The sequence below is a fragment of the Salmo trutta genome, chromosome 23 (assembly GCF_901001165.1).
Source record: "Salmo trutta chromosome 23, fSalTru1.1, whole genome shotgun sequence".
Classification (NCBI taxonomy): domain Eukaryota; kingdom Metazoa; phylum Chordata; class Actinopteri; order Salmoniformes; family Salmonidae; genus Salmo; species Salmo trutta.
In genome coordinates this window covers 24,080,891-24,108,412 of record NC_042979.1, presented here as the reverse complement: position 1 = coordinate 24,108,412, position 27,522 = coordinate 24,080,891, and the positions used below count along the sequence as shown (strand labels likewise).

General features: G+C 42.0%; 1 protein-coding gene across 4 annotated transcripts in view; it reads right to left on the bottom strand.

Moving 5' to 3' along the window:
- The window catches only part of LOC115159637 (splicing factor, suppressor of white-apricot homolog), a 128,734-nt gene that overhangs the window by 85,134 nt on the left and 16,078 nt on the right, over positions 1-27,522 (bottom strand). For all 4 annotated transcript variants that reach the window (XM_029709557.1, XM_029709558.1, XM_029709560.1 and 1 more), the window contains 4 exons: positions 27,128-27,204; positions 22,688-22,907; positions 10,266-10,357; positions 9,177-9,348 (listed from right to left, as the gene is read on the bottom strand). In XM_029709557.1, the coding sequence (XP_029565417.1) occupies positions 9,177-9,348; positions 10,266-10,357; positions 22,688-22,907; positions 27,128-27,204 (561 nt within the window). The remainder of the gene's footprint in view (positions 1-9,176; positions 9,349-10,265; positions 10,358-22,687; positions 22,908-27,127; positions 27,205-27,522) is intronic.

The window sequence follows — 27,522 nt, the reverse complement described above, 5'->3', positions numbered from 1 at the left end:
GGCGTGTAAGTCAGCACTGGATGGGACAGGCCTGCTTATTGTGTTAGAGTGTGTGGGTGTGCTGCAGTGCTGAGCGGGGTAACATATATACATTTAGGTCAGACCTAATTTCTAATAGGATCTTAGCCTCGCTCACAGAGGACTGCTCGCTCAACTCCACGCTGATAGAAATTAAAATGTTTAATAATCTATTCCTGATTGCTGTCCAATTAATGAAATGTACTTTGTCAGTTGAGGATGGGGAAACAAGGGGAACAGTCTTTTCTTCTGGCCCAACAAGAATAATTAGGATCAGCTTGTTGGAAATCATAATGCGTTTAAAAGCAGATATCAAAAACAATTTGCAAAGACTCATTTCCAAAGCCTATCATTACAATCCCACTTCCCATTTCAGACTCAATCAAGCATATCAGCAGCTCAGAGAAAGTAATTTACAGCAGGAATAAGAAATCATACTGGCATACCGACCGGGATCAACACAGGTTATGAATAAAACAACTGACAGATTCACTCATAAGTGTTCAGATTATATTTTCAAAGGGGAAGAAAAAACCCAGAAAATAGGCAATATAAAAGGTTGACTGACTCAAAGTTAATTATTCTGTTGATCTATCATTTGCTACATACTTCAGTCTGAGACAGCCATCATTGAAGTCAGGGAGGTACTCAGATCCAGACTCAGTGTGGAGAAGAAACTAACGTCCGTGGGAAAGGAGTATGGGGAGCCAGGGAAATATAAAGGTGTGGTACGTTACCGTGCAAAGGGTTCCCTGGTGCAAGTCAAAGGGTTCCCTGGTGCAGGTCAAAGGGTTCCCTGGTGCAAGTCAAAGGGTTCCCTGGTGCAAGTCAAAGGGTTCCCTGGTGCAAGTCAAAGGGTTCCCTGGTGCAAGTCAAAGGGTTCCCTGGTGCAATTCAAAGGGTTCCCTGGTGCAAGTCAAAGGGTTCCCTGGTGCAAGTCAAAGGGTTCCCTGGTGCAAGTCAAAGGGTTCCCTGGTGCAAGTCAAAGTTTGGCTCATACTGTTACTGTGGGTAGGTAATTGGGAAATGCTAATTGTGTAAGTGTCAAACTGACTGTGTTTGCGATGAAAATTTGCTATTTTTAGGTGTAATAATTGATCCTAGGAGGTGCTACCCAGGTTCGTTCTGACAACCTTGAGCCGGCAAATTTGCACTCACATCACCTATCAGACTGTATTAACAAATTCTGTCAGCTCACTGCCAATGGCAACAGCAGCAAGATGGGGAAGAGGGGTGTTTGTCATGATTTGTGGGTGTGGTGATCAGTGGAAGGTAGCTCAAAATGGCACCTTCATCTAAAAAAATGGTCCCCTCACCAAGACTTATTTCTTGACTGCTCAGAATCACAACCATAACGAGATCGACTGTAACTGTATTAAGTTGAGTTTTCACATTCTGTTTGATACGGCTAGCCATCAGAATAATAAATCACCTTAAATTACATTTTGGGCAAAAAAGCAAATTCAGCACAATCCTTCATTAAATTAGATGGCTCATTCATCACAAAACCTTCTGATATTGCCAACTACTTTAATGAGTTTTTCATTGGCAAGATTAGCAAATTTAGGCATGACATGGCAAAAAAAAAACTCTGAACCTTTATATCTATGCATAACTGACCAAATTATGAAAGACAAGCCTTCTCATTTTTAATCACCAAAGTGAGTGTGGAAGAGGTGAAAAAAATATTGTTGACTATCAACAATGACAAACCACCTGGTAATGACAACTTGGAGGGAAAATGACTGATGGTGGTAGCGGACTATATCCCTTCAATCTAAGCCTACAGGAAAGTGTGCGTCCCAGGCCTGGAGGGGAAAAAAAGGTATTCCGCTACCCAAGAAAAGCAAAGTACACCTTTACTGGTTCAAACAGCCGACCAATCAGCCTATTACCGACCCTTTGTAAACTTCTGTAAAAAACTGTGTTTGACCAGAAACAATGCTATTTCACAGTAAACAAATTAACAACTAAATTTCAGCATGCTTATAAGGAAGGGCACTCAACAAGTACGGCACTGACAAATGATGTTTGGCTGAAAGAAATTGATAATAAGATGATTGTGGGAGCTGTTTTATTAGACTAGAAAGTGCAGCTTGACATTATCGATCATAGTTTACTGCTAAAAAACATGTGTTAAGGCTTTACACCCTGTGCCAAATTGTGGGTGGAAAGTAATCTGTCTAACGGAACACAGAGGGTGTTCTTTAATGCTGGGTTTCCCAAACTCGGTCCTGGGTTTCCCCTGGGTGCACGTTTTGGTTTTTGCCCTAGCACTACACAGCTGATTCAAATACCCAACTCATCATCAAGCTCTGAAAAACACACAGTACTTCATAGAGCCATGACTACATGGAACTCTTCCACATCAAGTACCTCAAGCGAGCAGTAAAATCAGATTAAAACCGATAAAACAATACCTCACGGCACAATGTGGACTGTGGAGACATGGACGCATACACACACACACTCTACACAAACAATCACACATTGTAATATTGTATTATTGTACATCTTATATTGTATTTTTTAAATAATAATAATAATAATAATAATAATGTAGTAATGTCTTGTATGATGTCTTGTTTTATTTATGATGTAGGTTGTAGTGACGTAATAGGTTTATTCCTGTTTGGACCCCAGGAAACTTTGGCAGCAGCTAATGGGGATCCTAATAAATACTAAATACTAAAAGCAAAATTGTGGGATTTGGAGGATGAGGGCTTCCGGTTCAGCATACAGCTGTGTGTCTGTGCGCGTGTGTCTGAGCCTGCTGATCTGTGCTTGTGCATTATATACTCTACAGGGTCTGCTACTGTGGCAGTGGTTTCCCTCCCTGATGGAGCGTACAGGATGGAGAGAGACAGAAAAAGGGAAGGAGAAAGGATGGCGGGAAGGAGGGAGGAAGAGGAAGCAATGGAGATTGGGAAAGAGAGGCTTGTCTTGTCAAAGGGTAAACTGGATGATATTAACTCATTAGTCACCGCTCTGGTCGACTGTTATGAAGACCCATCCAATATGCACAAGGCTGGAAACCTGTAGGAGAGCCATCATTCACATGGTTTATATTTATTTGCTACATCCCTCTTGATGCCGAGTCAATGGTTAGGATTCATTGACAGACGCTTATCTTTTCTATTGTTATATACAAGAATGAGATGAAAATACAAAATGTAGGAAAGGAAGGAAAGAGACAAAGACAGAAAAGAGAGAGAGACAAAGACAGAGAAGGAGGACTATGTCCATGCTGCTCAGTTACAGTTGAAGTCGGAAGTTTACATACACCTTAGCCAAATACATTTAAACTCAGTTTTTCACAATTCCTGACATTTAATCTCAGTAAAAATTCCTTGTTTAGGTCAGTTAGGATCACCACTTTGTTTTAAGAATGTGAAATGTCAGAATAATAGTAGAGAGAATGATTCATTTCAGCTTTTATTTCTTTCATCACATTCCCAGTGGGTCAGACATTGACATGCACTCAATTAGTATTTGGTAGCATTGCCTTTAAATTGTTTAACTTGGGTCAAACGTTTCGGGTAGCCTTTCACAAGCTTCCCACAATAAGTTGGGTGAATTTTGGCCCATTCCACCTGACAGCTCTGTCAGCTCTGTCCTCCAAACATAACAATGGTCTTAATGGACATTATGGCCATTTTTGTTTCATCAGACCAGAGGACATTTCTCCAAAAAGTACGATCTTTGTTCCCATGTGCAGTTGCAAACCAGAGTCTGGCTTTTTTTAAGGCGGTTCTGGAGCAGTGGCTTCTTCCTTGCTGAGCGACCTTTCAGGTTATGTCGATATAGGACTCGTTTTACTGTGGATATAGATACCTTTGTACCCGTTTCCTCCAGCATCTTCACAAGGTCCTTTGCTGTTGTTCTAGGATTGATTTGCACTTTTCACACCAAAGTACATTCATCTCTAGGAGACAGAACGCGTCTCCTGCCTGAGCGGTATGACGGCAGCGTATTCCCATGGTGTTTATACTTGCGTACTATTGTTTGTACAGATGAACGTGGTACTTTCAGGCGTTTGGAAATTGCTCCCAAGGATGAACTAGACTTGTGGAGGTCTACATTTTTTTTCTGAGGTATTTGGCTGATATCTTTTGATTTTTCCATGATGTCACGCAGAGGCACTGAGTTTGAAGGTAAACCTTGAAATAAATCCACAGGTACACCTCCAATTGACTCAAATTATGTCAATTAGTCTATCAGAAGCTTCTAAAGCCATGACATCATTTTCTGGAATTTTCCGAGCTCTTTAAAGGCACAGTCAACTTAGTGTATGTAAACGTCTGACCCACTGGAATTGTGATACAGTGAATTATAAGTGAAATAATCTGTCTGTAAACAATTGTTTGAAAAATTACTTGTGTCATGCACAAAGTATATGCCCTAACCAACTTGCAAAAACTACAGTTTGTTAACAAAACATTTTTGGAGTGGGTGAAAAATGAGTTTTAATGACTCCAACCTAAGTGTATGTAAACTTCCAACTTCAACTGTAAGTGCTGGAGTGTTATTTGACAGCAGGATTAAGCAGCAGAGCTGCTGTTCTGAAAGCACAGTTACAGCACATTCATCCATCCATCATCCTCCACTGGCCTCTCTCTGACCTTAACACCACACAGAGCCAAGAGAGCTCCTCAGGATCCCACCACCTCAGCCTTACAGCCTTGTGTTTCTGACTCAAAGGTATTTTCTCTCCAAACCATATACTTTAGCAGACATTAAAGTGCTGCTCCTTCCCCAGCCACTCCAAATGATAATCATTTTCATGGGCAGCCTCTTGAGCACAGCGCCACGAGTAGTGTTGAGGTTCAAGAACAGTCTCCAATCAATACCCATCAGGCCAGTTTGTGTCTGGTGAGATGCTTACAGCACTGAACCTGGGAATGCAATCCAAACCAGACAGGGAGCGATAGAATAGAATAACTTTAATTCCATCTCTGTGCTGCTCTCTTGGGAAAAACTAAAAGTGGGAATGAAAAAGTGTGCAAAACAGAAAGTCGGCCTGCGAACAAGGGAACATCTGCTGATTAATAAAATGGCCCACTTACTGAATGCATAAGGATTCATAACCTGCAGGGTAACAGCCTGTTGATCAGGGAAAACGTTCACTGGTAGCAATTGTTTAAAATGGGGTGGGTGAAACTGACAGACAAACTGCTTCAGCAGGGGAGTGTTGGTGAGTCATTGTGGATGGATGTACAGTACAGTGTATTGTGAGATGCTTGTCTGTGGACTGTTAAAACTAGGCTGCATTGCCTCATCGGGCCTCTGAGGTCAAGACAGATAGGGACGCATGTCACCCAACAGGAATGGCATTGGATTGGAAAGCTGCCGTTTTAAGGGCTCCTGACCAGTGGTGCTATTTTGTGTGTTTTTCTGTGCTGGTCGTAGGTTTTTTTGTCCATATTGTTTCTGCCATTGTTTCCTATGACTGAAAGGAGCTTCTGGCCATCAGAAGAGCAATCACTAACCTCGATTTGGATTAATATTTCTACTTCAACGAGTCGGCAGTGCAGGACATACTGCTCACCCCAGACCAGGCCCTAGTCACCCAGACTCGGAGAAGAAAGATGCGGCGTAAGCAAGGCCAAAGCGCGGGCACCCTGATGAAACTACGTTGACAAGTGAATAAACCGCCTCTACCCTCCATTCTACAATCACTGGTGAACAAACTGGAAGAGCTCCATTCAAGACTATCCTATCAACGGGACCTGAAGAACTGTAATATCCTGTGTTTCTTGGAGTCGTGGCTGAACAAGGACATGGATAATTTACATCTTGAGGTTCTGCTCACCTGAGTTAGAATACCTCATGGTAAGCTGTAGACCATACTATTTACAAAGAGTTTTTATCAATATTTTTCATACAGTAGCTTTCTATTTACCACCACAAACCGATGACGGCACTAAGACCGCACTCAACGAGCTATTTAGGTCCGTAAGCAAACAAGAAAATGCTCATCTAGCGGTGGTGCTTTTAATGCAGGGAAACTGAAATCAGTCTTAGCTCATTTCTACGAGCATGTCACCTGTGCAACTAGAGATTTTTTTTATAAAACACTCTAGATCACCTTTTCACCACGCACAGAAATGGATACAAAGCTTTCCCTTGCGGATGCTAAGCTACAGGACTGTTTTGCTAACACAGACTAGACTATGTTACTGGGATTTCAAGTATTACCGGCATAGCACACAAGGGTGCACTAAAAACGTGAGGTGACTACACCATAGTGCCCTCCAAGTTCATCACTAACCTAAGGACCCTGGGACTGAACACCTCCCTCTGCAACTCGATCCTGGACTTCTTGACGGGCCGTCCCAAGTGGTGACGGTAGGCAACAACACATACGACACACTGACCTTCAACACGGGGACCCCTCAGGGGTGCATGTTTAGTCGTCTCCTGTAATCCCTGTGCCACATCACTAAGTATCTATCATGGTCAACACACACCAACACAGTCTTGAATCGCTGCATCACCGCTTGGTATGGCAACTGCTTGGCATCCGATCGCAAGGCGCTTCAGAGTGTAGTGCATACAGCCCAGTACATCACTGGGGCCGAGCTCCCTGCCATCCAGGACCTCTATATCAGGCAGTGTCAGAGGAAGCCACCAAAATGTTTTAAATACTCCAGCCACCCAAGTCATAAACCCTTCTCTGGTACTCAATGTATAAAGCCAAGTTATTGTTACTCATTGTGTATTTATTATTATTATGTGTTATTACTTTTCTATTATTTCTCTATTTTCATTTTGCATTGTTGAGAAGGGCCCGTAAGTAAGCATTTCACTGTTAGTCTACACCTGTTGTTTACAAAGCATGTGACCAATACAATTAGATTTAAGAAAGAAAAGCCCAGTCTTCATAGTGCATTCTTGACAGCTTCTCGAAATTTCTAGGAAATGTTGTCAAATAATCTAATATGCCTCATGATGACTGTATTAGAATGTAGAATGTTCCAATATTGCAACAGAGAATCCATAGACCAGCAGAATGGAAGGGAATAAGTGATTGTGTCAGTTCAATCAGATGACACCGCGAAACACTCAAGGTTAAAGGAACTAGGCCCAACCTACCTTCAAGCGCTACCAAAGTTAAATCAACTTAAAAGGAGCTCCAAAGCTGAGCGCTTATGGAGTCTGGGTAGTTGAGAACAGCCCAAAACTGTTACACAGTCTTAACTCCTCTTGCCTAATTCTCATTCAATACCTGCCTCATTGGCAGATACTGGAGGATCACATTGAGCAGTCTATTCCTTTAGTGCCTTTGATCGTCTCCAGTCTGAGTTTTACAGAGATTCTCCCAGAGAACTGGCGCCATACACAGAAATCAAAGTCGGATCTATGGGAGCAAAATCTTTCAAAAATTATTATCTTGTCGCCATAAGCCAGCACATTAAAAATCCATGTCTGTACTGCTGTGTGATGCTGTGGTGGCGGCGGCAGTGGTGTCAAAGTCGGGAGTGTTAAGCAGAGCACCGCTCTCCCTCCCTCTCTTTCCCACCTCATGAAACCAGTGAAGCTCTTCAAGTCATGTTAATTAAGACAAATCAGTACAATCAGCTTGAGCTGTCTCTCCCAAGCACCAGGACAATTTCTCAGTTTCCAGTTCAGACAAAAAGAGGGGAGACGGGGTTGACCCTGGAAAATACAACCAGCCAAATTGCGAGGAACATCTCTCAAAGACAAATAGGGTAGCCTGGCACCCCATATCACACCAGCACCTTCAACATCCATCACGTACAATTAATGCAGACAGTAGAGAGAAACTGGCTAAGATTTAAGCAAGAAATGAAATGGTGATTTTGTAGCCTCGGACACCCTTTGGAAGGATGGCCCTGCAAGACTAGTGATTCTGTGATGTTGCAATTTTTCCCTAGATTTGCTTGAGGAAAAGTACAGTCCTGCAGTGAGCACTGAGCTAAAGTTAGAGTGTTCTTGTGTCTGTTGCTTAGGATGAAGAGTGCATGAGCTGAATAACAGTGGATGTCTTCAAGGGTTTGGGTCAAGCGAGAGAGAACTGGTCATTGCCTGTAGCACTAGGGTGGAGAAATGGTTGTGATGGGTGGGTGGGTGGGAGAGCAGGAAAATAAGTGGAAATTATGTCTGCATTTAGAGGGAGCAAACACATCTGTGGGGCGGCCAGACAAACAGCTTTGGATTCAGTCCACCGGCGTTCAGCGCAAAGCAAACACTGCAGTCAATGAAAAGCGAGGAGAATTCAGTTTGTCAGCACATCCAAAACAACACATCACTGCAGCTCCGAAAATGAATGGGGCACTTCAAGGATAAGAAATGAGTGAAAAATACCTTCTCTGAGACTTTGAAAAGTGTTAAGAACCTTTATGTACTCACAATCCACCCAAGGACAAGTGGTGAAAATCGCTTCTCGATACAGTCTATGCTGACCAGTCCTCAAGGAAAAGTATTGACCAAGCTGAATTTCTCAGGTTGATCAACATTGCACTGCTCTAGTGGTGAAGGGCTTTCTACTATTGAACTCCTGGTAGAGGACATTTCAGCAGTGTAATGAGTCATGGGCCTACAGGAGACCATGTTAATGAGCTTTTCCACGATGAGCTGCAGGGTACCCTCCACAGCTACAGCCCCTCTGGCCACACTCCACATCATCAATCCAACACTGCTGCTGCCAGTTCATCTCAATCTCAAGTACAGCCCAGAATCTCTATCAGAAAAACTGGGCATATTTGATCTAGGTACTTTATGTTGATCTCAGCAATTTGTGAACACAATCTGTGACATGAATAACTGAAGGTTTGCCAGTGGGAACATGTGCCTGATCAATATTTTGTTGATTCAATGTACCTTTCCCCCGAAAGACATTCTAATCTGATGTGAACACCAATATCCCTCTCAAACAAAGAGAATTCTAACAAGTGGACCATTCTTTTCGCCTCCAGGGGTTCAGTGATCAATACTAGACAATTGAGTGCCACTCTGCCTGTGTGAGACTGAGCTCGTGTCGAAAGGGAAATGAAAAAGAAAATGGCAAGAGAAATGAAGTGGACCAGGACTAAACTGAGATGAAGAGGCTCCCTCGGAGCCAATATGAATGCTCCTCAGGTATTGGATTTCACAGTTGCCCAGTTCGACTCTCATAAATGAGAAACTGTACTCACGGTCAGCTGTGTACTCTGCCAGTGTGGCTGGCACAGCCGGCTCTGCGGGCACTTCCACTGGCTTGGTTGCCGTGGCAGCGGCAGCTACAGCAGCGGCGGCTCCGTTCTGTTCCTGTCGGGCTTTCCGGACCAGCGCTGCCAGTGGATGGTCTGGGTCCATGACTTGGAGAGGCTACAACACAAATAGATCTGGTTAGAAGGCTTAGAACAACAATCAGCAGCTCTTTTATTACCCTCAACAATGGGAAGATATAGAGTTGTGAAACTGAGACACCTCTAGCTTATGTGAGGGCAACAAGTCAAGGCAGAGAAACAGTTTCTTTATGCTATATTTCTCTATGTTATGTGGTATAACCTACTTATCGCAAGTCATTTATTAGTGTGGCCTTTGAATAATTTATAAACATACTGTTGATTTATAACAGTGTCTCCAGCCTTATGGTGTGCAATCTGGTGTAATCAAAAAGAGTTGGCATATGAGTTATCAAAACCCTTTCAATGAACAGACTTCAAAGTTCTAAAGGAAAGATGACATTCTCTTGATATTCAGGTCTAAAGCACTTTGAAGTGAGATGCTTTGAACTCAGGCCAAATTGTGCCATCGAATAGAACAACTTAACAATAATGTGCTATTAATTCAGAAGTGTATGGGCTTTTGAACATTAAAAACCTAACCATTGGCGCAATTACCAAATGGTTAAATCCTATAAAAAGTTAAATATGAACATTTAATAGACATATTGTGGGTTGGAATGAACAGGCAAAGCCCCTATGGATGGGAGATAATTGCTCCAGAAAGGCCCTCAGATGAACTCAGTCTATAGTCGTACAGTTTTCTTCCCTCTGCAGCCAAGATAACTATTTGTCTGAATAAAACAGAACAAAGCAATATGGTGAAGAATTCACAAGTGCTTTTCACAGTAATGGTTTCTCATATCCAATAATCTCAGCCCAGTGTACAGTAAAATGCACCTCTCAGACCATCTTCAATAGATGAAAACGCTCAGGGAAAATAATAAGCGTTAAGGTAGAGGTCATGTTGGGCCAGGTAGAGTACACACTAGTCAGAGCACACACACTAGTCCTTACCTTCATCAGCTCCTCAAGGCGAGAGCTCTTCTTAGGAGCAAACAGGCTGGGGTGAAGGTAGTTGCCATCCCCATCATCATCAGAATCAGAGTCTACAGAAAATATATTGAAGTATGAATAAAGAATATTACAAACAAAAAACTGTTTTAAGTAAGAAGTAGGTATTGGTCTGAAGCTGAAAAATAAAGAATTCACATGAGCACCACAATGCCGCGATCAACTGGTCCATCTTAAAGGCATTCCTAGCGGACCGGGAGATATGTGGCTAATCGAGTGCGCCTACTGCGCTGGCCAATCGGATTGCTCAAATCACCGTGCTTCAAGTTTCCACGACCCCCGGCCACAGCAAAGATTGATACTATCCTACATAATACTATCCTACATGATTTCATAACTTCTAAAACCATGACCAGCAAGAGACTGTCAAAGAATACAGCAAATAGCTGCTGTTTTTATGTCATGTTTCATGTTTTGTGTGGACCCCAGGAAGAGTAGCTGCTGCTTTCCTAATAAAATAACAACACAGATGGTTGCGAGTTCGAATCTCATTACAGGCAACTTTATCATTTTAGCTAATTAGCCACTTTTCAACTACTTACTACTTTTTGCTACTTTGCAACTATTTAGCTAACCCTTCTCCTAACCCTTTTAGCTGACCTTAACCCTAACCTTAATCCTAACCCCTAGCCTAGCTAACGTTAGCCACCTAGCTAGAATTCATAACATATCATGCATTTTACAAATTAGTAACATTTTATACGTTTTGCTAATTCGTAAATTATAATACGAATTGTAATTCGTAACATATCGGAGTGTTTTGAATTTACATACAGAAGAATACGAAATGAGACCAGGTTGCTCTCTCTGGTCAGTCTCACCTGGAGGAAAGGAAGGAGAGAGCAGGGACCATAAGAGCTGACTCTCTGCTGTTCTTTCCCTCGCTCGGCTGAGACTAATACAGTGTTCAAAACAACTGGGACCTCGGAAATCTCCGACTTCCAATGCTTAATTTGAGCCGGATCTTCCCAAAACAGGATGCGCCACCTCTCCGCTTCGTACTGTTTTGTTCCGGAACCTATTTGTCAAGATCTGGTACCTCTCATGGCATGAAAAATAATTCCACTTTTTGCTATGTACAAATTATAATAAAAGCAATCAAAATGTCATTAAGTCTCCTGCCCCCCACAAAAAAACAAAGTGAAAAAGTAGATTTTCAGCCCGGGACAGATATTCTGAGTTGATTCGGGTTGGGCCAGCCAGGACTTATGGTTTGCGCAACACAGTAACTAACCTATGTTTGAAACCAATGCTTGGGAGTGGCTGTGTCATAAGTGCAACTGTATCTCTCACAGAACTAGAATAAGATTAACTTTATATGATCTCTCCCCCTTTCTCTGCTCTGATAGACATGAGCCTGCAAATCTCATCTCTCCAGCGATGCAATTCATTTATTTCCTTATAGAATCATAGATGTGTAAAGTCTTCTGGAGGAGCTGTAGCTCCCCTGATAAATTGAAATACATTTGCCAAAGTTATAGAATTACAGCTGTCTGTTCAGAAAGAAAATAAATAATTCAGAATAGCCTACTACACCATGAGTAGGCCCATAAATTATCCACCGAGGATCAATAGCTTCTTTAAAAAAAATAGCCTAGCTGTGGATTGTGTGTAGCCCAATAAGGCATAGCCTACAGTCGGGAGCACGCGGCACATCTGTCAGTGAACATAATGCAGATAAAAACAGGCCTTTTGTGTTGTGACAAATAAGCAAAAAGTACTGACAGTCCATCATTACTTTAAGACATGAAGGTCAGTCAATACGGAACATTACAATAACTTTTACATTTCAAGTGTAGTCACAAAAAACATCAAGCGCTACGATGAAACAGGCTCTCATGAGGACCGCCACAGGAAAGGAAGAACCAGAGTTACTTCTGCTGCAGAGGATAAGTTCATAAATTACCATTAGTTACCATTAGTTACCAGCCTCAGAAATAACCCCCAAATAAATGCTTACTCCACGGTTGGAACTAGAAGCACAAGCATTTCGCTACACTCTCATTAACATCTGCTAACCATGTGTATGTGACCAATAAAATTTGATTTGATTTGACAAGCTCACAGAATGGGACTTCTGAGTGCTGAAGCTTGCAGCGCATAAAAAAAGAATCTGTCCTCAGTTGCAACACTCACTACCGAGTTCCAAACTGCCTCTGGAAGCAACGTCAGCACAAGAACTGCTCGTCCGGAGCTTCATAAAAAGGATTTCCAAGGCTGAGCAGCCGCACAGAAGCCTAAACTAACCATGTGCAATGCCAAGCATCGGCTGGAGTGGTGTAAAGCTCGCCGCCATTGGACTCTGGAGCAGTAGAAGCGCATTTTTTTGGAGTGATGAATCACACTTCAAAATCTGGCAGTCCAACGGACGAATCTGGGTTTGGCAGATGCCAGGAGAACGCTACCTGCCCTAATGCAAAATGCATACTGTAAAGTTTGGTGGAAGAGGATGGTCTGGGGCTGTTTTTCATGGTTCAGGATAGGCCCCTTAGGTTCAGTGAAGGGAAATCGTAACGCTACAGCATACAATGACATTCTAGACGATTCTGTGCTCCCAACTTTGTGGTAACAGTTTGGGGAAGGTTCTTCCCTGTTTCAGCATGACAATGCCCCCATGCACAAAGCGAGGTTCATGCAGAAATGGTTTGTCGAGATCAGTGTGGAAGAATTTGACAGGCCTGCACAGAGCCCTGACTTCAACTCCATCGAACACCTTTGAGATGAATTGGAACGCAGACTGCGAGCCAGGCCTAATTGCCCAACATCAGCACCCGACTTCACTAATGCTCGTGGCTGAATGGAAGCAAGTCCACACAGCAATGTTCCAACATCTAGTGGAAAGCCTTCCCAGAAGAGTGGAGGCTGTTATAGCAGCAATGAGGGGACCAACTCCATATTAATGCCTATGATTTTGGAATGAGATGTTTGACGAGCAGTTGTCCACATACTTTTGATCCTGTAGTGTATTTGGCCGGACCTATATACAGTGCCTTCGGAAAAGTACTCAGACCGCTTGACTTTTTCCACATTTTGTTAGGTTACAGCCTTATTCTAAAATTGATTAAATTGCTTTTCCCCCTCATCAATCTACACACAATATCCCATAATGACAAAGCAAAAACAGGTTTTAGAAATGTATTACAATAAAAAAAAAACTGAAATATGACATTAACATAAGTATTTCAGACCCTTTACTAAGTACTTGGTTGAAGAACCTTTGACAGTGATTACAGCCTCGAGTCTTCTTGGGGATGTCGTTACAAGCTTGGCACACCTGTATTTGGATGAGTTTCTCCCATTCTTCTCTGCAGATTCTCTCTAGCTCTGTCAGGTTGGATGGGGAGCGTCACTGCACAGCTATTTTCAGGTCTCTCAAAAGATGTTTGATCAGGTTGAAGTCCAGCCTCAGGCTGGGCCACTCAAAGACATTCAGAGACTTGTCCTAAAGCCATGCCTGCATTGTCTTGGCTGTGTGCTTAGAGACGTTGTCCTGTTGGAAGGTGAACCCTCGTCCCAGTCGGAGGTCCTGAGCACTCTGGAGCAGGTTTTCAGAAAGTTTCTCTTTGTACTTTGCGCCGTTCATCTTTCCCTCGATCCTGACTAGTCTCCCAGTCCGTGCCGCTGAAAAACATCCCCACAGCATGATGCTTCCACCAGCATGCTTCACCATAGGGATGGTGCCAGGCTTCCTTCAGACGTGACGCTGGGCATTCAGACCAAAGAGTTGAAGCTTGGTTTCATCAGACCAGAGAATCTTGTTTCTCATGGTTTGAGAGTCTTTAGATGCCTTTTGGCAAACTCTAAGAGGACTGTCATGTGCCTTTTACTGAGGAGTGGCTTCCCGTCTGGCCACTCTACCATATAGGCCTGATTGGTGAAGTGCTGCAGAGATGGTTGTCCTTCTGGAAGGTTCTCCCATTTCCACAGAGGAACTCTGGAGCTCAGTCAGAGTGAACATCTTGGTCACCTCCCTGACCAGGGTCCTTCTCCCCCGATTGCTCAGTTTGTCCGGGTGGCCAGCTCTAGGAAGAGTCTTGGTGGTCCCAAACTTCTTCCATTTAAGACTGATGGATTCCACTGTGTTCTTTGGGACCTTCAGTGCTGCAGACATTTTTTGGTACCCTTCCCCAGATCTGTGCCTCGACACAATCCTGTCTGCATCTGAGCTAAATGTTGAGTCTCATAGCAAAGGGTCTGAATACTTACGTAAATAAGGTATTTGTTTATTTTATATATATTTGCAAACATTTCAAAAAACCTTTTTTCGATTTCTCATTATGGGGTATGGTGTGTACATAGTTGAGGAAAATGTTTCATTCAATCCATTTTAGAATAAGGCTGTAATGTAACAAAATGTGAAAAAAGTCAAGGGGTCTGAATACTTTCCGAATGCACTGTATCTGGCCGGCAGGACCAGAGCTCCAGCCGGCCAGATAGGTTCGGTCCGCAGGTTGGCCAGCTCGCCAGATCCCATCAAATAATACCAATATATCGTCTATATAACGTCGATATAGTTTGACCTTGGATAGAAAGGGATTTTGCTCAGGGTTGAGAATGTGATCATGTTCTAAGAGTCTAATACTGGCATAATTGAGTGCCATTGTACTCTCCATAGCGGTTCCTTTTGTTTGTAGGAAAAAGTAACTTCTAAACATAACTGTTTTTTGCGAGTACCAGCTCTGCTAGGCCTCTGACACATGAGGAGCTAGGCAGAGGGCGTTGGTCCAAAAAGAAAGCCAGGGCCTCTAGGCCATTTTGGAGGGGTATAGACGAGTATACTGTAGGCTTTCAACGTCAAAACAGGCGAGTAGGATGTTTTCATTGACCTGGGGAATAGTCTTGAGTACATGAATCATGTCAATAGAGTCCCTTGTGAAGGAGGGTAAAGAGGAGATACGGCTTGAGAAATGAGTAAAAAATACTGGATATCTGTTCTGTCAGGCTCCCTATTCTGGTTAATAATAGAGCATCCGGGGGGGTTAGTAGGGCGTTAATGGACTTTAGGGACTGCATATATTACAGGTGTCACAGGGTTATCCACTTTCATAAAGTTGTACTCATTCATACTGATTTCCCCTCTGTCAAAATATAGCTTGAGCTTAGGGCTGGGCAATATCAAAGTATTTCGAATTGATGCTTTAGCGTATTGTTCCAAATGCCTGGATCACAAGAGGTTTATCTTTTTTTCCCTTCGTTTTTATGAGAGCTCTGTCTTTTTGGTCTCGTCTGCTTTGCTGCTTCAGTCCAGTGTGCTCCTTCGCACTCAAACACAGACACCGAGCCCCTTCCCCTGCCACTCACCACAAAGACGAATGACAACATCCTCTCTGACAACAAGCAGTTTAAATTCGCTATTTGCATTTGAGGTTTGGTCCAACAGAATCGGTAAAATGGACACCGAAACGCTTAGAGATATCGTTTTACTCTAATAGACAAAAACCTTTCTAACAACACCCTTTTCATGTCTCAACTAACAAAATGTAGAACAGAGCAGACCCTACTAAAACGAGAGTATCACATACCGCTAGCAGCATTTTAGCCACAGACTTATGTGCTAGCTGTCTAGTCTGTGTTTTATAAAATGTGCAATGAGCATAAAAAGGCACATTTATATAAGAACTGGCAACTCGTTCTCATTCTGAGAAATATGCATGATGAATGGAAACAGGATACCCTGAGCTTAAATTCAAGTCTCATAGCAAAGGGTCTGAATACTTATGTAAATAAGGTATTTCTGCTTTTAAGCAATATGCACACATTTCTAAAAACTGTTTTCACTTCGACATTATGGGGTAGTGTGAGTAGATTGATGAGGATTTTGTTTTTAAATTCAATCCACTTTAGAATAAGGCTGTAACGTAACAAAATGTGAAAAACATCAAGGGGTCTGAATAGTTTCCGAATGCACTGTATATACTGTATTTATACATTATTTTAATAGCAGGACACTGTAAAGTCCATTATTCCTCTGAAGAGTGAATTAGGCTGTTTTAGAAGGTTTGAATCCTAAGCAACCTACATAGACATTATTTGAAATACAACAGACAAACATAGCTACTGTAGTAGGTCAAAGCTGTGTGCTGGAAAACCTTGGTAGAGCATGGGTGGAGTAGGCATTGTGGTGAATTTAACTTATTTTTCAGCTTCAGACCAATCCCTCCTTCTCACTTAATTTTTGTTTTGTTTTTAATGTCCATGGTTTTTACACTGGAAAGTAATATTCTGTTAAAGCTGCATTATACAACATTTCCACATGCAAAGGCAGATTTGCCATTAGTCTGTCATTAGCAGTGCTATTGTAACCTTTAAAAGAGAAATATCAAAATATTTCAACTTCATTTTTATTATCTTCAGCACCACCCCAACATCAACATCCAGGAAAATAGCACATTTCCATGTTTTGCAGTAAATAAGATGTCATTGGAAACACTTTTCTTCCTACATCACCTACTAATTGTCTACGCCAGACAAAGTTGAATTACTGTTTAACGGATGCCCCGCCTCACTTTTCTCCACAATCCAAAAAACTAAATTCAGATGTGTTATTTTTTGGCCAATATATGCGGCTCTTTGTTTATAATGCACTGTCCGCTCTCCCTTGAGGCTTTCCCATGTTGATGTCCAAGAGACTAAACAGCCTCCGACACGCGCTCAGATTATGTTCAAGCCTCGGATTGGACAGTGAAAAACACATGCTCCCACATGTAGGCGACGTGCAGATGTTTAATTTCTCTCTCATGCAGTCATGGCTGAAGACAGTGCAAATTCCTACTAGTTATGTGTCCAGGTTAAACGTGGGACGTCCCTCATTATAAATAAACAGTCGGTTAAATACATGGTTATTGTATCATTTTCAGATCTATTAGAAGCGATTAATAGACGAAACAACAATGTAATTTAACCAATTGACTGGCCAGAGATCAGGACATTCATCAGCAAAGACGCAGTGCAAGCTGACAGTATTTTGGACAACCAAATTGAACTGAAAATGATGGATGAAATCGAAGTGTGTCAGCTGTATGGTGATTTGCGATTCATAACTTACATTTTACCGGTACTACCAGTAGTAGTAGTAGGCCAACCGATAACACCATGACGGAATGCGATTGAAGTGATGATGTACCGCCGAGAACAGCTAGCATGTCCAGCAAAGTACATTGCCAGTGGCAAGGCACACACTTCGTGCAGATCAGTAGGTGGGGGCTTTTCGTGGCAGCCAGACGAGACAATCAAAGGAAGATGCAGTGAGGAAAGTTATTGGCTTCGAATTTAGTCACACTTGCTCTATATAGATTGATGCTTCTAATTGTGCATGTTAAACAACATTTTTTTTGATGATTAAAGGTTATACTCTATGGCTGGATTTATGTATTTTTTCCCAATGCTATATTAGTTTGGCAGACCTAACTTGATTGACCCTTTTTCTACAAGGCCTTGTCTATGAGAGTCCTAATCATATTTGTATGAATATTTTGTTAACGCCTAGGCTATAGAGAAACATTCAGGTAATTAACCCATTATTATGCATCAACATTTTAATTTGATTACAATTATTTAATTGTCAATCATTGTTGAATTTGTTAGGCTATACAATTAAGTATAACTGATAATACATCGGTTTTTAAAAAAAATATTTTTGAATATGATAGAATGTATAATAGAATGCAATATTCTATGTGAATAATGTTCATTAATATTAATTTATGTATTAATAATAGTAATCTGAAAATCAGTCTGGAATTTTGCATATTGTTCATGTCCATATAGCCTAGGACAATGTAGTAAAGTACTCTTATTCCTTATCCGCCTAATGAATTATTATTTTATTTTTTTCCGCTCGCTCGCCTTTTCTGGGGGGAAAATCCCTTAAACAGTGGATCAATTTTGTCTGGCCCTACAGTTACTTTTTGGTCAGTGTGGTGTGTGTGTGTTTGTGTGCGTGTGTAACCTTCATTTAACTAGACAAGTCAGTTAAGAACAAATTCTTATTTACAATGACGGCCCGGACGACGCTGGGACAATTTTGCGCCACCCTATGGGACTCCCAATCACGGCCGAATATGATACAGCCTGGATTCGAACCAGGGACTGTAGTGACGCCTCTTGCACTGAGATTCAGTGCCTTAGACCGCTGCGTCCATGTGTGTGTGTGTGTGTGTTAACTATTCAACTGTAAATTTAGATAGGTAAATTTAGCTAGCTAGCTACCTAACGGTTTGCATTTATTGATTAACCACAGCTTGAATATCACCATATACCTACAGTAGCGTTTGTTCTACTTCATATGACTGGCAGCATGTTGTAGCAGCAGCTGTGTTATTACTGAGCAACAGAGTTGCTTGATCTGGTTAGATAGAACTCTGAGATATCTGAGATTCAGCTGAAAAGATGTTAACCTCTTTGGGCTAGGGGGCAGTATTTTGACGTCCGGATGAAAAGCGTGCCAAAAGTAAAATGTCTGTATCTCAGGCCCAGAAGCTAGGATATGCATATAATTGGTATTTGGATAGAAAACACTCTAAAGTTTCTAAAACTGTTAAAATAATGTCTGTGAGTATAACAGAACTGATATGGCAGGTGAAACCCCGAAGACAAACCATCCAAAAAAATTATAATTTCAGCCTACCATTGTTTCCAATGCTGTCCTGTTTATTATGAGGCGAAATCCTTCCAGATTGCAGTTCATAGGGCTTCCACTAGAAGTCAACAGTCTTTAGAAAGAGTTTCAGGCTTGTTTATGGAAAAATTTACTACAATTTGTAGTTTTCTAAGTGGCTCCCATTTTGGATGTAGTGTTTTCATGCGCGTGGATGAGAGTGCGTTCTTTGTTGTTTATCTCCGGTAAAGACATTAACGATTCTCCGTTTTAAATTTTATCGTTTATTTACGTATTAGGGTACCTGAGGTTTGATTATAAATGTTGTTTGACTTGTTTGGAGAAGTTTATTGGTAACGTTTGGGATTAATTTTGTATGCATTTTGAAGGAGGGAAACCGGTGGATTATTGAATGAAGCGCACCAGCTAAACAGAGTTTCTGGGGTTATAAAGAAGGACTTTATCGAACATAAGGACCATTTGTGATGTAGCTGGGACCTTTTGGAGTGCCAACAGAACAAGATCTTCAAAGGTAAGTCTTTTATTATATCGCTATTTATGACTTTCGTGGCGCACCTGCCTGGTTGAAAAAGGTTTTTCATGCTTTTGTATGCGGGGCGCTGTCCTCAGATAATCGCATGGTGTACTTTCGCCGTAAAGCCTTTTTGAAATCTGACACAGCGGCTGGATTAACAAGAAGTTAAGCTTTATTTTGATGTATAACACTTGTATTTTCATGTTAAATATTTATATTTCTGTAATTTGAATTTCGCGCTCTGCAATTTCACTGGATGTTGTCGAGGTGGGTCGCTAGCAGAACGCCTGCGCCAGAAAGGTTAATTTCAGAAATGCTACATAAAAGGTAGCACATCGTTGGCTCTTAAATCAACTTAAAAGTTTACGAGAAAGATAAATTCTACATTTAATAAAAACTGTTGCACCTACAAACTTAGTCAATACGAAACATTTTCAAACCAATGGTCACTTTATGGACATTATAGTCTCGTTTTATTCCAACGTCTAATATTTGATCTAGGTAGAAGAAGAAAATACTCTGAAAACTCATTAGCTAACGGCCCTGTTAAAAATCCGGCATGTGGTTCTTAATAAAGGCCGGACGGCTCAATCAAGTTGATTTGCGAATTTTGGCGTCATATTGGCTTAGCTTCAACCAATGCATACTGATGGGTTTGGATTTCTAAACTTTGAATATTATTAATCATTAGTTATATCAGAGACGTGAGGGGTGCCATAGTCCTACACCAGAAGTGAATGGTTATCTGTAGGAGGGATGTATATGGTAGAGGCAATTAAGCTTGGAATGTACTGAGTGAAGGAAAGACGATCACATCTTGTCAGGCATTGATAAAGGTGGAGAGCTGTGGATTAGTGAGGAAGGGGGCCGAGGTCAGGTCACGTTAAGGGAGAAGGAACAGTTTATTACCCGCATCCCTTAATTTCCTGCCTAGCAACAGAGATGTAATGTTTAGAGAGAAGGAGGAGATTCCACCCCAAATTGGGGTACAGTGAGGGAAAAAAGTATTTGATCCGCTGCCGATTTTGTACATTTGCCCACTGACAAAGAAATGATCAGTCTATAATTTTAAAGGTAGGTCTATTTGAACAGTGACAGACAGAATAACATAAAAATCCAGAAAAACGCATGTCAAAAATGTTATAAATTGATTTGCATTTTAATGAGGGAAATAAGTATTTGACCCCTCTGCAAAACATTACTTAGTACTTGGTGGCAAAACCCTTGTGGGAAATCACAGAGGTCAGAAGTTTCTTGTAGTTGAACACCAGATTTGCACACATCTCAGGAGGGATTTTGTCCCACTCCTCTTTGCAGATCTTCTCCAAGTCATTAAGGTTTCAAGGCTGACGTTTGGCAACTCGAACCTTCAGCTCCCTCCACAGATTTTCTATGGGATTAAGGTCTGGAGACTGGCTAGGCCATTCCAGGACCTTAATGTGCTTCTTCTTGAGCTACTCCTTTGTTGCCTTGGCCGTGTGTTTTGGGTCATTGTCATGCTGGAATACCCATCCACGACCCATTTTCAATGCCCTGGCTGAGGGAAGGAGGTTCTCACCCTAGATTTGATGGTACATGGCCCCGTCCATCGTCCCTTTGATGCGGTGAAGTTGTCCTGTCCCCTTAGCAGAAAAACACCCCCAAAGCATAATGTTTCCACCTCCATGTTTGACGGTGGGGATGGTGTTCTTGGGGTCATAGGCAGCATTCCTCCTCCTCCAAACACAGCGAGTTGAGTTGATGCCAAAGAGCTCCATTTTGGTCTCATCTGACCACAACACTTTCACCCAGTTGTCCTCTGAATCATTCAGATGTTCATTGGCAAACTTCAGACGGGCATGTATAGGTTCTTTCTTGAGCAGGGGGACCTTGCAGGCGCTGCAGGATTTCAGTCCTTCACGGCGTAGTGTGTTACCAATTGTTTTCTTGGTGACTATGGTCCCAGCTGCCTTGAGATCATTGACAAGATCCTCCTGTGTAGTTCTGGGCTGATTCCTCACCGTTCTCATGATCATTGCAACTCCACGAGGTGAGATCTTGCATAGAGCCCCAGGCCGAGGGAGATTGACAGTTCTTTTTTGTTTCTTCCATTTGCGAATAATCACAACAACTGTTGTCACCTTCTCACTAAACTGCTTGGCGATGGTCTTGTAGCCCATTCCAGCCTTGTGTAGGTCTACAATCTTGTCCCTGACATCCTTGGAGAGCTCTTTGGTCTTGGCCATGGTGGAGAGTTTGGAATCTGATTGATTGATTGCTTCTGTGGACAGGTGTCTTTTATACAGGTAACAAACTGAGATTAGAGATTAGGAGCACTCCCTTTAAGTGTGTGCTCCTAATCTCAGCTCGTTATCTGTATAAAACCCACCTGGGAGCCAGAAATCTTTCTGATTGAGAGGGGGTCAAATACTTATTTCCTTCATTAAAATACAAATCAATTTATAACATTTTTGACATGCTTTTTTCTGGATTATTTTGTTGTTATTCTGTCTCTCACTATTCAAATAAACCTACCATTAAAATTATAGACTGATCATTTCTTTGTCAGTGGGCAAACGTACAAAATCAACAGGGGACCAAATACTTTTTTCCTTCACTGTATATATATTTTTTATTTAACCTTTATTTAACTAGGCAAGTCAGTTAAGAACAAATTCTGATTTACAATGACTGCCTAGGAACAATGGACAGAACAACAGATTTTTACCTTGTTAGCTCAGGGATTCGATCTAGCAACCTTTCAGTTACTGGCCCAATGCTCTAACCACTAGATCTGCCGCCCCCAAAATATATACTACCACTGATGGAACCATGTCTTTGTCTGTTCAGCTGTTAGATCCTTTGGTTGAAGCTTTTATAGTGTCCGCCGAGTTCTTACTCTGATATTTAGAACCTAACAATACTATAGTCGCATACTACAGTAATAAGTACTCCATGTATTCTGAATTCTATTAATGTATTCTGTTGTTAAAGGGACACTTCAGGATTTTGGTAATAGAGCCCTTTATGTACTTCCCCAGTCAGATGAACTTGTGAATACCATTTTTATGTCTGCGTGAAGTAGATAAAGGGCTTCATTACCAAAATCCCGAAGTATCCCTTTAAAATGTATTCTGTGCCACTGTTCTGTAAGATTTCCACATGTATTATGTATTAGATAGTAACATATACTATGTATCCCATGATGTACAACTCATTCTATATAAACCCTTTTCGTTAATCTCTGTGACTCACCCTGTAAATCCTGCTTGTCAGCGGCGGAAGTATAGCGGCCCTCCTTCATGGCCTTCAGGATGTGTTTGTAGTAGGGGTTCAGGTAGTGTTCGAAGTTCAGGAAGTCAAACTGGGAGTTGCCAGACTGCTTGGCTTTCAAAACAATCTCAAACTGGGCCCCCTGCTGGCACACAAAGTTGGCGGTCCTCTCAATGATGGCATGGGTTTTAGTGGTCGCTGGCTGGAAAGGGGAAGAAGAAACACACTAAGTCAAATGAAGTGTGGGGTTAAGGATAGGTGACAACCTGGGGATGTATGTATCAAGCAAGAGTAGGAATGCTGATCTACAGTCGTGGCCAAATGTTTTGAGAATTACACAAATATAAATTTTCACAAAGTCCGCCGCCTCAGTTTGTATGATGGCAATTTGCATATACTCCAGAATGTTATGAAGAGTGATCAGATGAATTGCAATTAATTGCCAAGTCCCTCTTGGCCATGCAAATGAACTGAATCCCCCAAAAAACATTTCCACTGCATTTCAGCCCTGCCACAAAAGGATCAGCTGACATCATAACAGGTGTGAGTGTTGACGACGACAAGGCTGGAGATCACTCTGTCATGCTGATTGAGTTCGAATAACAGACTGGAAGCTTCAAAAGGAGGGTGGTGGTTGGATTTTTTTTTTTCCTCTGTCAACCATGGTTACCTGCAAGGAAACATGTGCCGTCATCATTGCTTTGCACAAAAAGGGCTTCACAGGCAAGGATATTGCTGCCAGTAAGATTGCACCTAAATCAACCATTTATCGGATCATCAAGAACTTCAAGGAGAGCGGTTCAATTGTTGTGAAGAAGGCTTCAGGGTGCCAAAGAAAGTCCAGCAAGCGCCAGGACTGTCTCCTAAAGTTGATTCAGTTGCAGGATCGGGGCACCACCAGTAGAGCTTGCTCAGGAACGGCAGCAGGTAGGTGTGAGTGCATCTGCACACACAGTGAGGCGAAGACTTTTGGAGGATGGCCTGGTGTCAAGAAGGGCAGCAAAGAAGCCCCTTCTCTCCAGGAAAAACATCAGGGACAGACTGATATTCTGCAAAAGATACAGGGACCGGACTGCTGATTGTTTGGGGCATCCGGAAAAAAGCTTGTCCGGAGAAAACAAGGTGAGCGCTACCATCAGTCCTGTGTCATGCCAACATTAAAGCATCCTGAGACCTTTCATGTGTGGGGTTGCTTCTCAGTCAAGGGAGTGGGCTCACTCACAATTTTGCCTAAGAACACAGCCATGAATAAAGAACAGTACCAACACATCCTCCGAGAGCAACTTCTCCCAACCATCCAGGAACAGTTTGGTGACGAACAATGCCTTTCCAGCATGATAGAGCTCCTTTCCATAAGGCAAAAGTGATAACTAAGTGGCTCGGGGAACAAAAAAAAATCGATATTTTGGGTCCAAGGCCAAGAAACTCCCCAGACCTTAATCCCATTGAGAATTTCTGGTCAATCCTCAAGAGGCGGGTGGACAAACAAAAACCCACAAATTCTGACAAACTCCAATCATTGATTATGCAAGAATGGGCTGCCATGAGTCAGGATGTGGCTCAGAAGTTAATTGACAGCATGCCAGGGCGGATTGCAGAGGTCTTGAAAAGGAAGGGTCAAGACTGCAAATATTGACTCTCTGCATCAACTTCATGTAATTGTCAATAAAAGCCTTTGACACTTATGAAATGCTTGTAATTATACTTCCGTATTCCATAGTAACATCTGACAAAAATATCTAAAGACAACTGAAGCAGCAAACTTTGTGGAAATTAATATTTTTGTGTAATTTTCAAAAGTTTTGGCCACGACTGTAGGATCAAGGCCACCTTCCATGTAACATTATTCATTGCAATCTAACAGGGAAAGGGGATCCTGAATCAGCACTCCTTGTATGAGATGCTTGATACATACGGCCCCAGACTCTCCTGTTGGGCAAGTTAATGTAACTGTATTTAATAACTGAGGCACAAGAGTAATCACTTCAAAAGCAAAGACGAAAAAGATAATTACGCTACAACGTGACATGAAACAGGTTTTAAGTGTGGCAGTTAATTCTTTGCGGGGGATCAACCAAATTCTATTTCCTAAAGACTGTAGCTGAGGTTTAATAGCTTCTTCACTAACAATCATTTACTAAATACATACAAGATGGAAATCATTGGGACTCGATTATTCAATATCACTGTGACTGTGTACTTTCAATGATGAATCATTCTCGTTAGTTACCCTCAGAAAAAACTAGCAAAAACACACATTTCTCATCAAATGAAATCGTTTGGAGAGAAGACGCTTGGGCCTGAACTCTGTAGTAACATTCCACTACACACACACTTACGCGTTTTTCGAGAGCATAAACTAAACTCGCAATTTAGAATTTTAACGAGGAACTTCTTATCGAATCATGAAACACAGAAAAGAAGAGCAGAGAGAGAGACGATTCCTTCTCCCCACCCCCCAGGCTGTCAGACCGGCGACTGCCTGTGATAACGGGGGAAACACAGCCACATCCCCAAATTAATAGTTCAAATCAGATATTCTGAGAATAGCGCCGGCTTTGACTAATTGGCCGTTTCAAGACGGCGCAATTGGAAGGGCTTCGCAGGGTACCCAATCGAAATCTCATTACAAGGACACGTGGAAAGGATGCGCATGTGTGTCTGGACATCACAGAGGACACTGACAGCCAGAGTGAGGAAGATCTCTCTGTCAGCTGCGTCTATATTGAATTACTATGCGTGTGTTCATGCGCACGTCCCTGGGTGTATGTAAGTTTGTGTGTGTGTTTGTGTCAGTCTGAAGTGAGAGAGAAAGAGAGAAAAAGAGAGAGAAAAAGAGAGCGAGAGCGAGAGAGAGAATAAAAAATAAAAAAAACGAGGCCATGCTGAGATGAAAGCCTCCCCTTCTTGAGTTGGAAGGAGCCTGCAGATGAAAGGCAACTGACGGTCAATGGGGGAAGCAGCAGCGGAGTGGAAAGTCTGTCCTAGTGGACTGGGATGATACTGACTGACGCAAACTAAAGCAGCACAGCAGACTCCTCTTCTCAGTCTCCTCCCAGGCTGCAGGATGTGAGTGATGACCTCAATACCATCCTCCAGATAAGAAGCCTTATCGTTCGACTCACCACTTGCCTGTGTCTGTCTATTGGTCTGTCTGCAGTCTGATCAGCCTCGCAACATCAATACTGCACCAGTCACTGTCTATCACATGCACAACACTCGCAAGCAAGTTCTGCTGTTTGCTGCTCCGTTCCCTTCCTTTTCCCTCTCCACGGCTCCATAATAGTGAGTGTTATGTAAACTGTTAGATCCTGGACCCACCATTGTTCAAATGTATACTGAACAAAAATATAAACGCAACATGCAACAATTTCAAAGATTTTACTGAGTTACAATTCATATAAGGAAATCAGTCAATAGAAATAAATTCATTGGGCTCTAATCTATGGATTTCACATGACTGGGAATACAGATCTGTTGGTCACAGATACCTTAAAAATATTGGCCTCTGGATCTCGTCAGGGTATTTCTGTGCATTCAAATTGTCATCGATAAAATGTAACTGTGTTCATTGTCTGTAGCTTATGCCTGCCCATACCACAACTCCACCATGGGGCACTCTGTTCACAATATTGACATCAGCAAACCTCTCGCCCACACAACACCATACGCGTGGTTTGCGGTTGTGAGGCCGGTTGGACGTACTGCCAAATTCTCTAAAACGACGGGTTATGGTAGAGAAATTAACATTCAATTCTCTCGCAACAGCTCTGGTGGACATTTCTGCAGTAAGAATGACAATTGAAAGCTCCCTAAAAACGTGTAACTTATATGTTTCCTGGTCTTTCTTATCTCTCCCAGATATAGGACAGACACTTCAGAACAAACTTCCTTTAGATTTTTGGGGGGGACTTTGTTGTTCCATGTTGTTCCATGAATCTCTTATTCAATGCGTTTGTATGGGCTAATAGCAGTAAGGCCAAATAAAAATGTTCATCAAATATTTATATATTTTTTATACTTCAATGGGTCTTAAACTTCAAAATCAAATAGGTAAATGATCCTTGATATGACCTTTAAACACAAATCCATATAGCTTAGTAGAACCGCCCCACCCGCCCGCCCCCGGCTTAGACTTATGGGTTAAAACCCATTCTGCAACCCTATGGTCCACATTATCCATTCCAGATATATGGCTTATAATTTCTCTACTTAGAAAAATGTGATTAAAAACATACCGGTATATACACAAATACATTCATATTTACATTAAAGGTCAGGGAGTTAATCAGTTACTTTCATGTGTTTCTTAGAAAAGGTACTTTGACAGGAGAAAGGTACTTGTATGTAAATGACAGGGTATCATAGTCAGATGAACTTAAATGACCTCAATATTAGCATGAAGTAGTGCAGGGTACTCACCAGCTCCACATCGGGGGGGATCGCCAGGCCCGGGGGCGCCACGAAGGGTTCCTCGCTCTCCTGCGGCTCCGTTTCCTCTGATGAGGAACAACCCACAAGGTCAGGGAGAGAGAGAAGAAGAGAGATTAGGATTCAACCTACAGTCACTGTGACACACAACAAGCACTCAACATTTCCTCCTCTCCTTCCTCTACCCACTCTCATTCGGCCACGTTGCCCGAAGCACTCAGTTTCAGCTTTACTTACTCTTAACTTTCTGGGTGGTGGTGGTCCCTGTCACAATTATTTACATCTAACCCACTCCCCCCCAGTGTGACATAACACATGGACAGGTCAGCTGGAAATTTGATTAAAATTGTATGCGTTAGTTCAATGTGGGGAGGCTGCAGATGGAT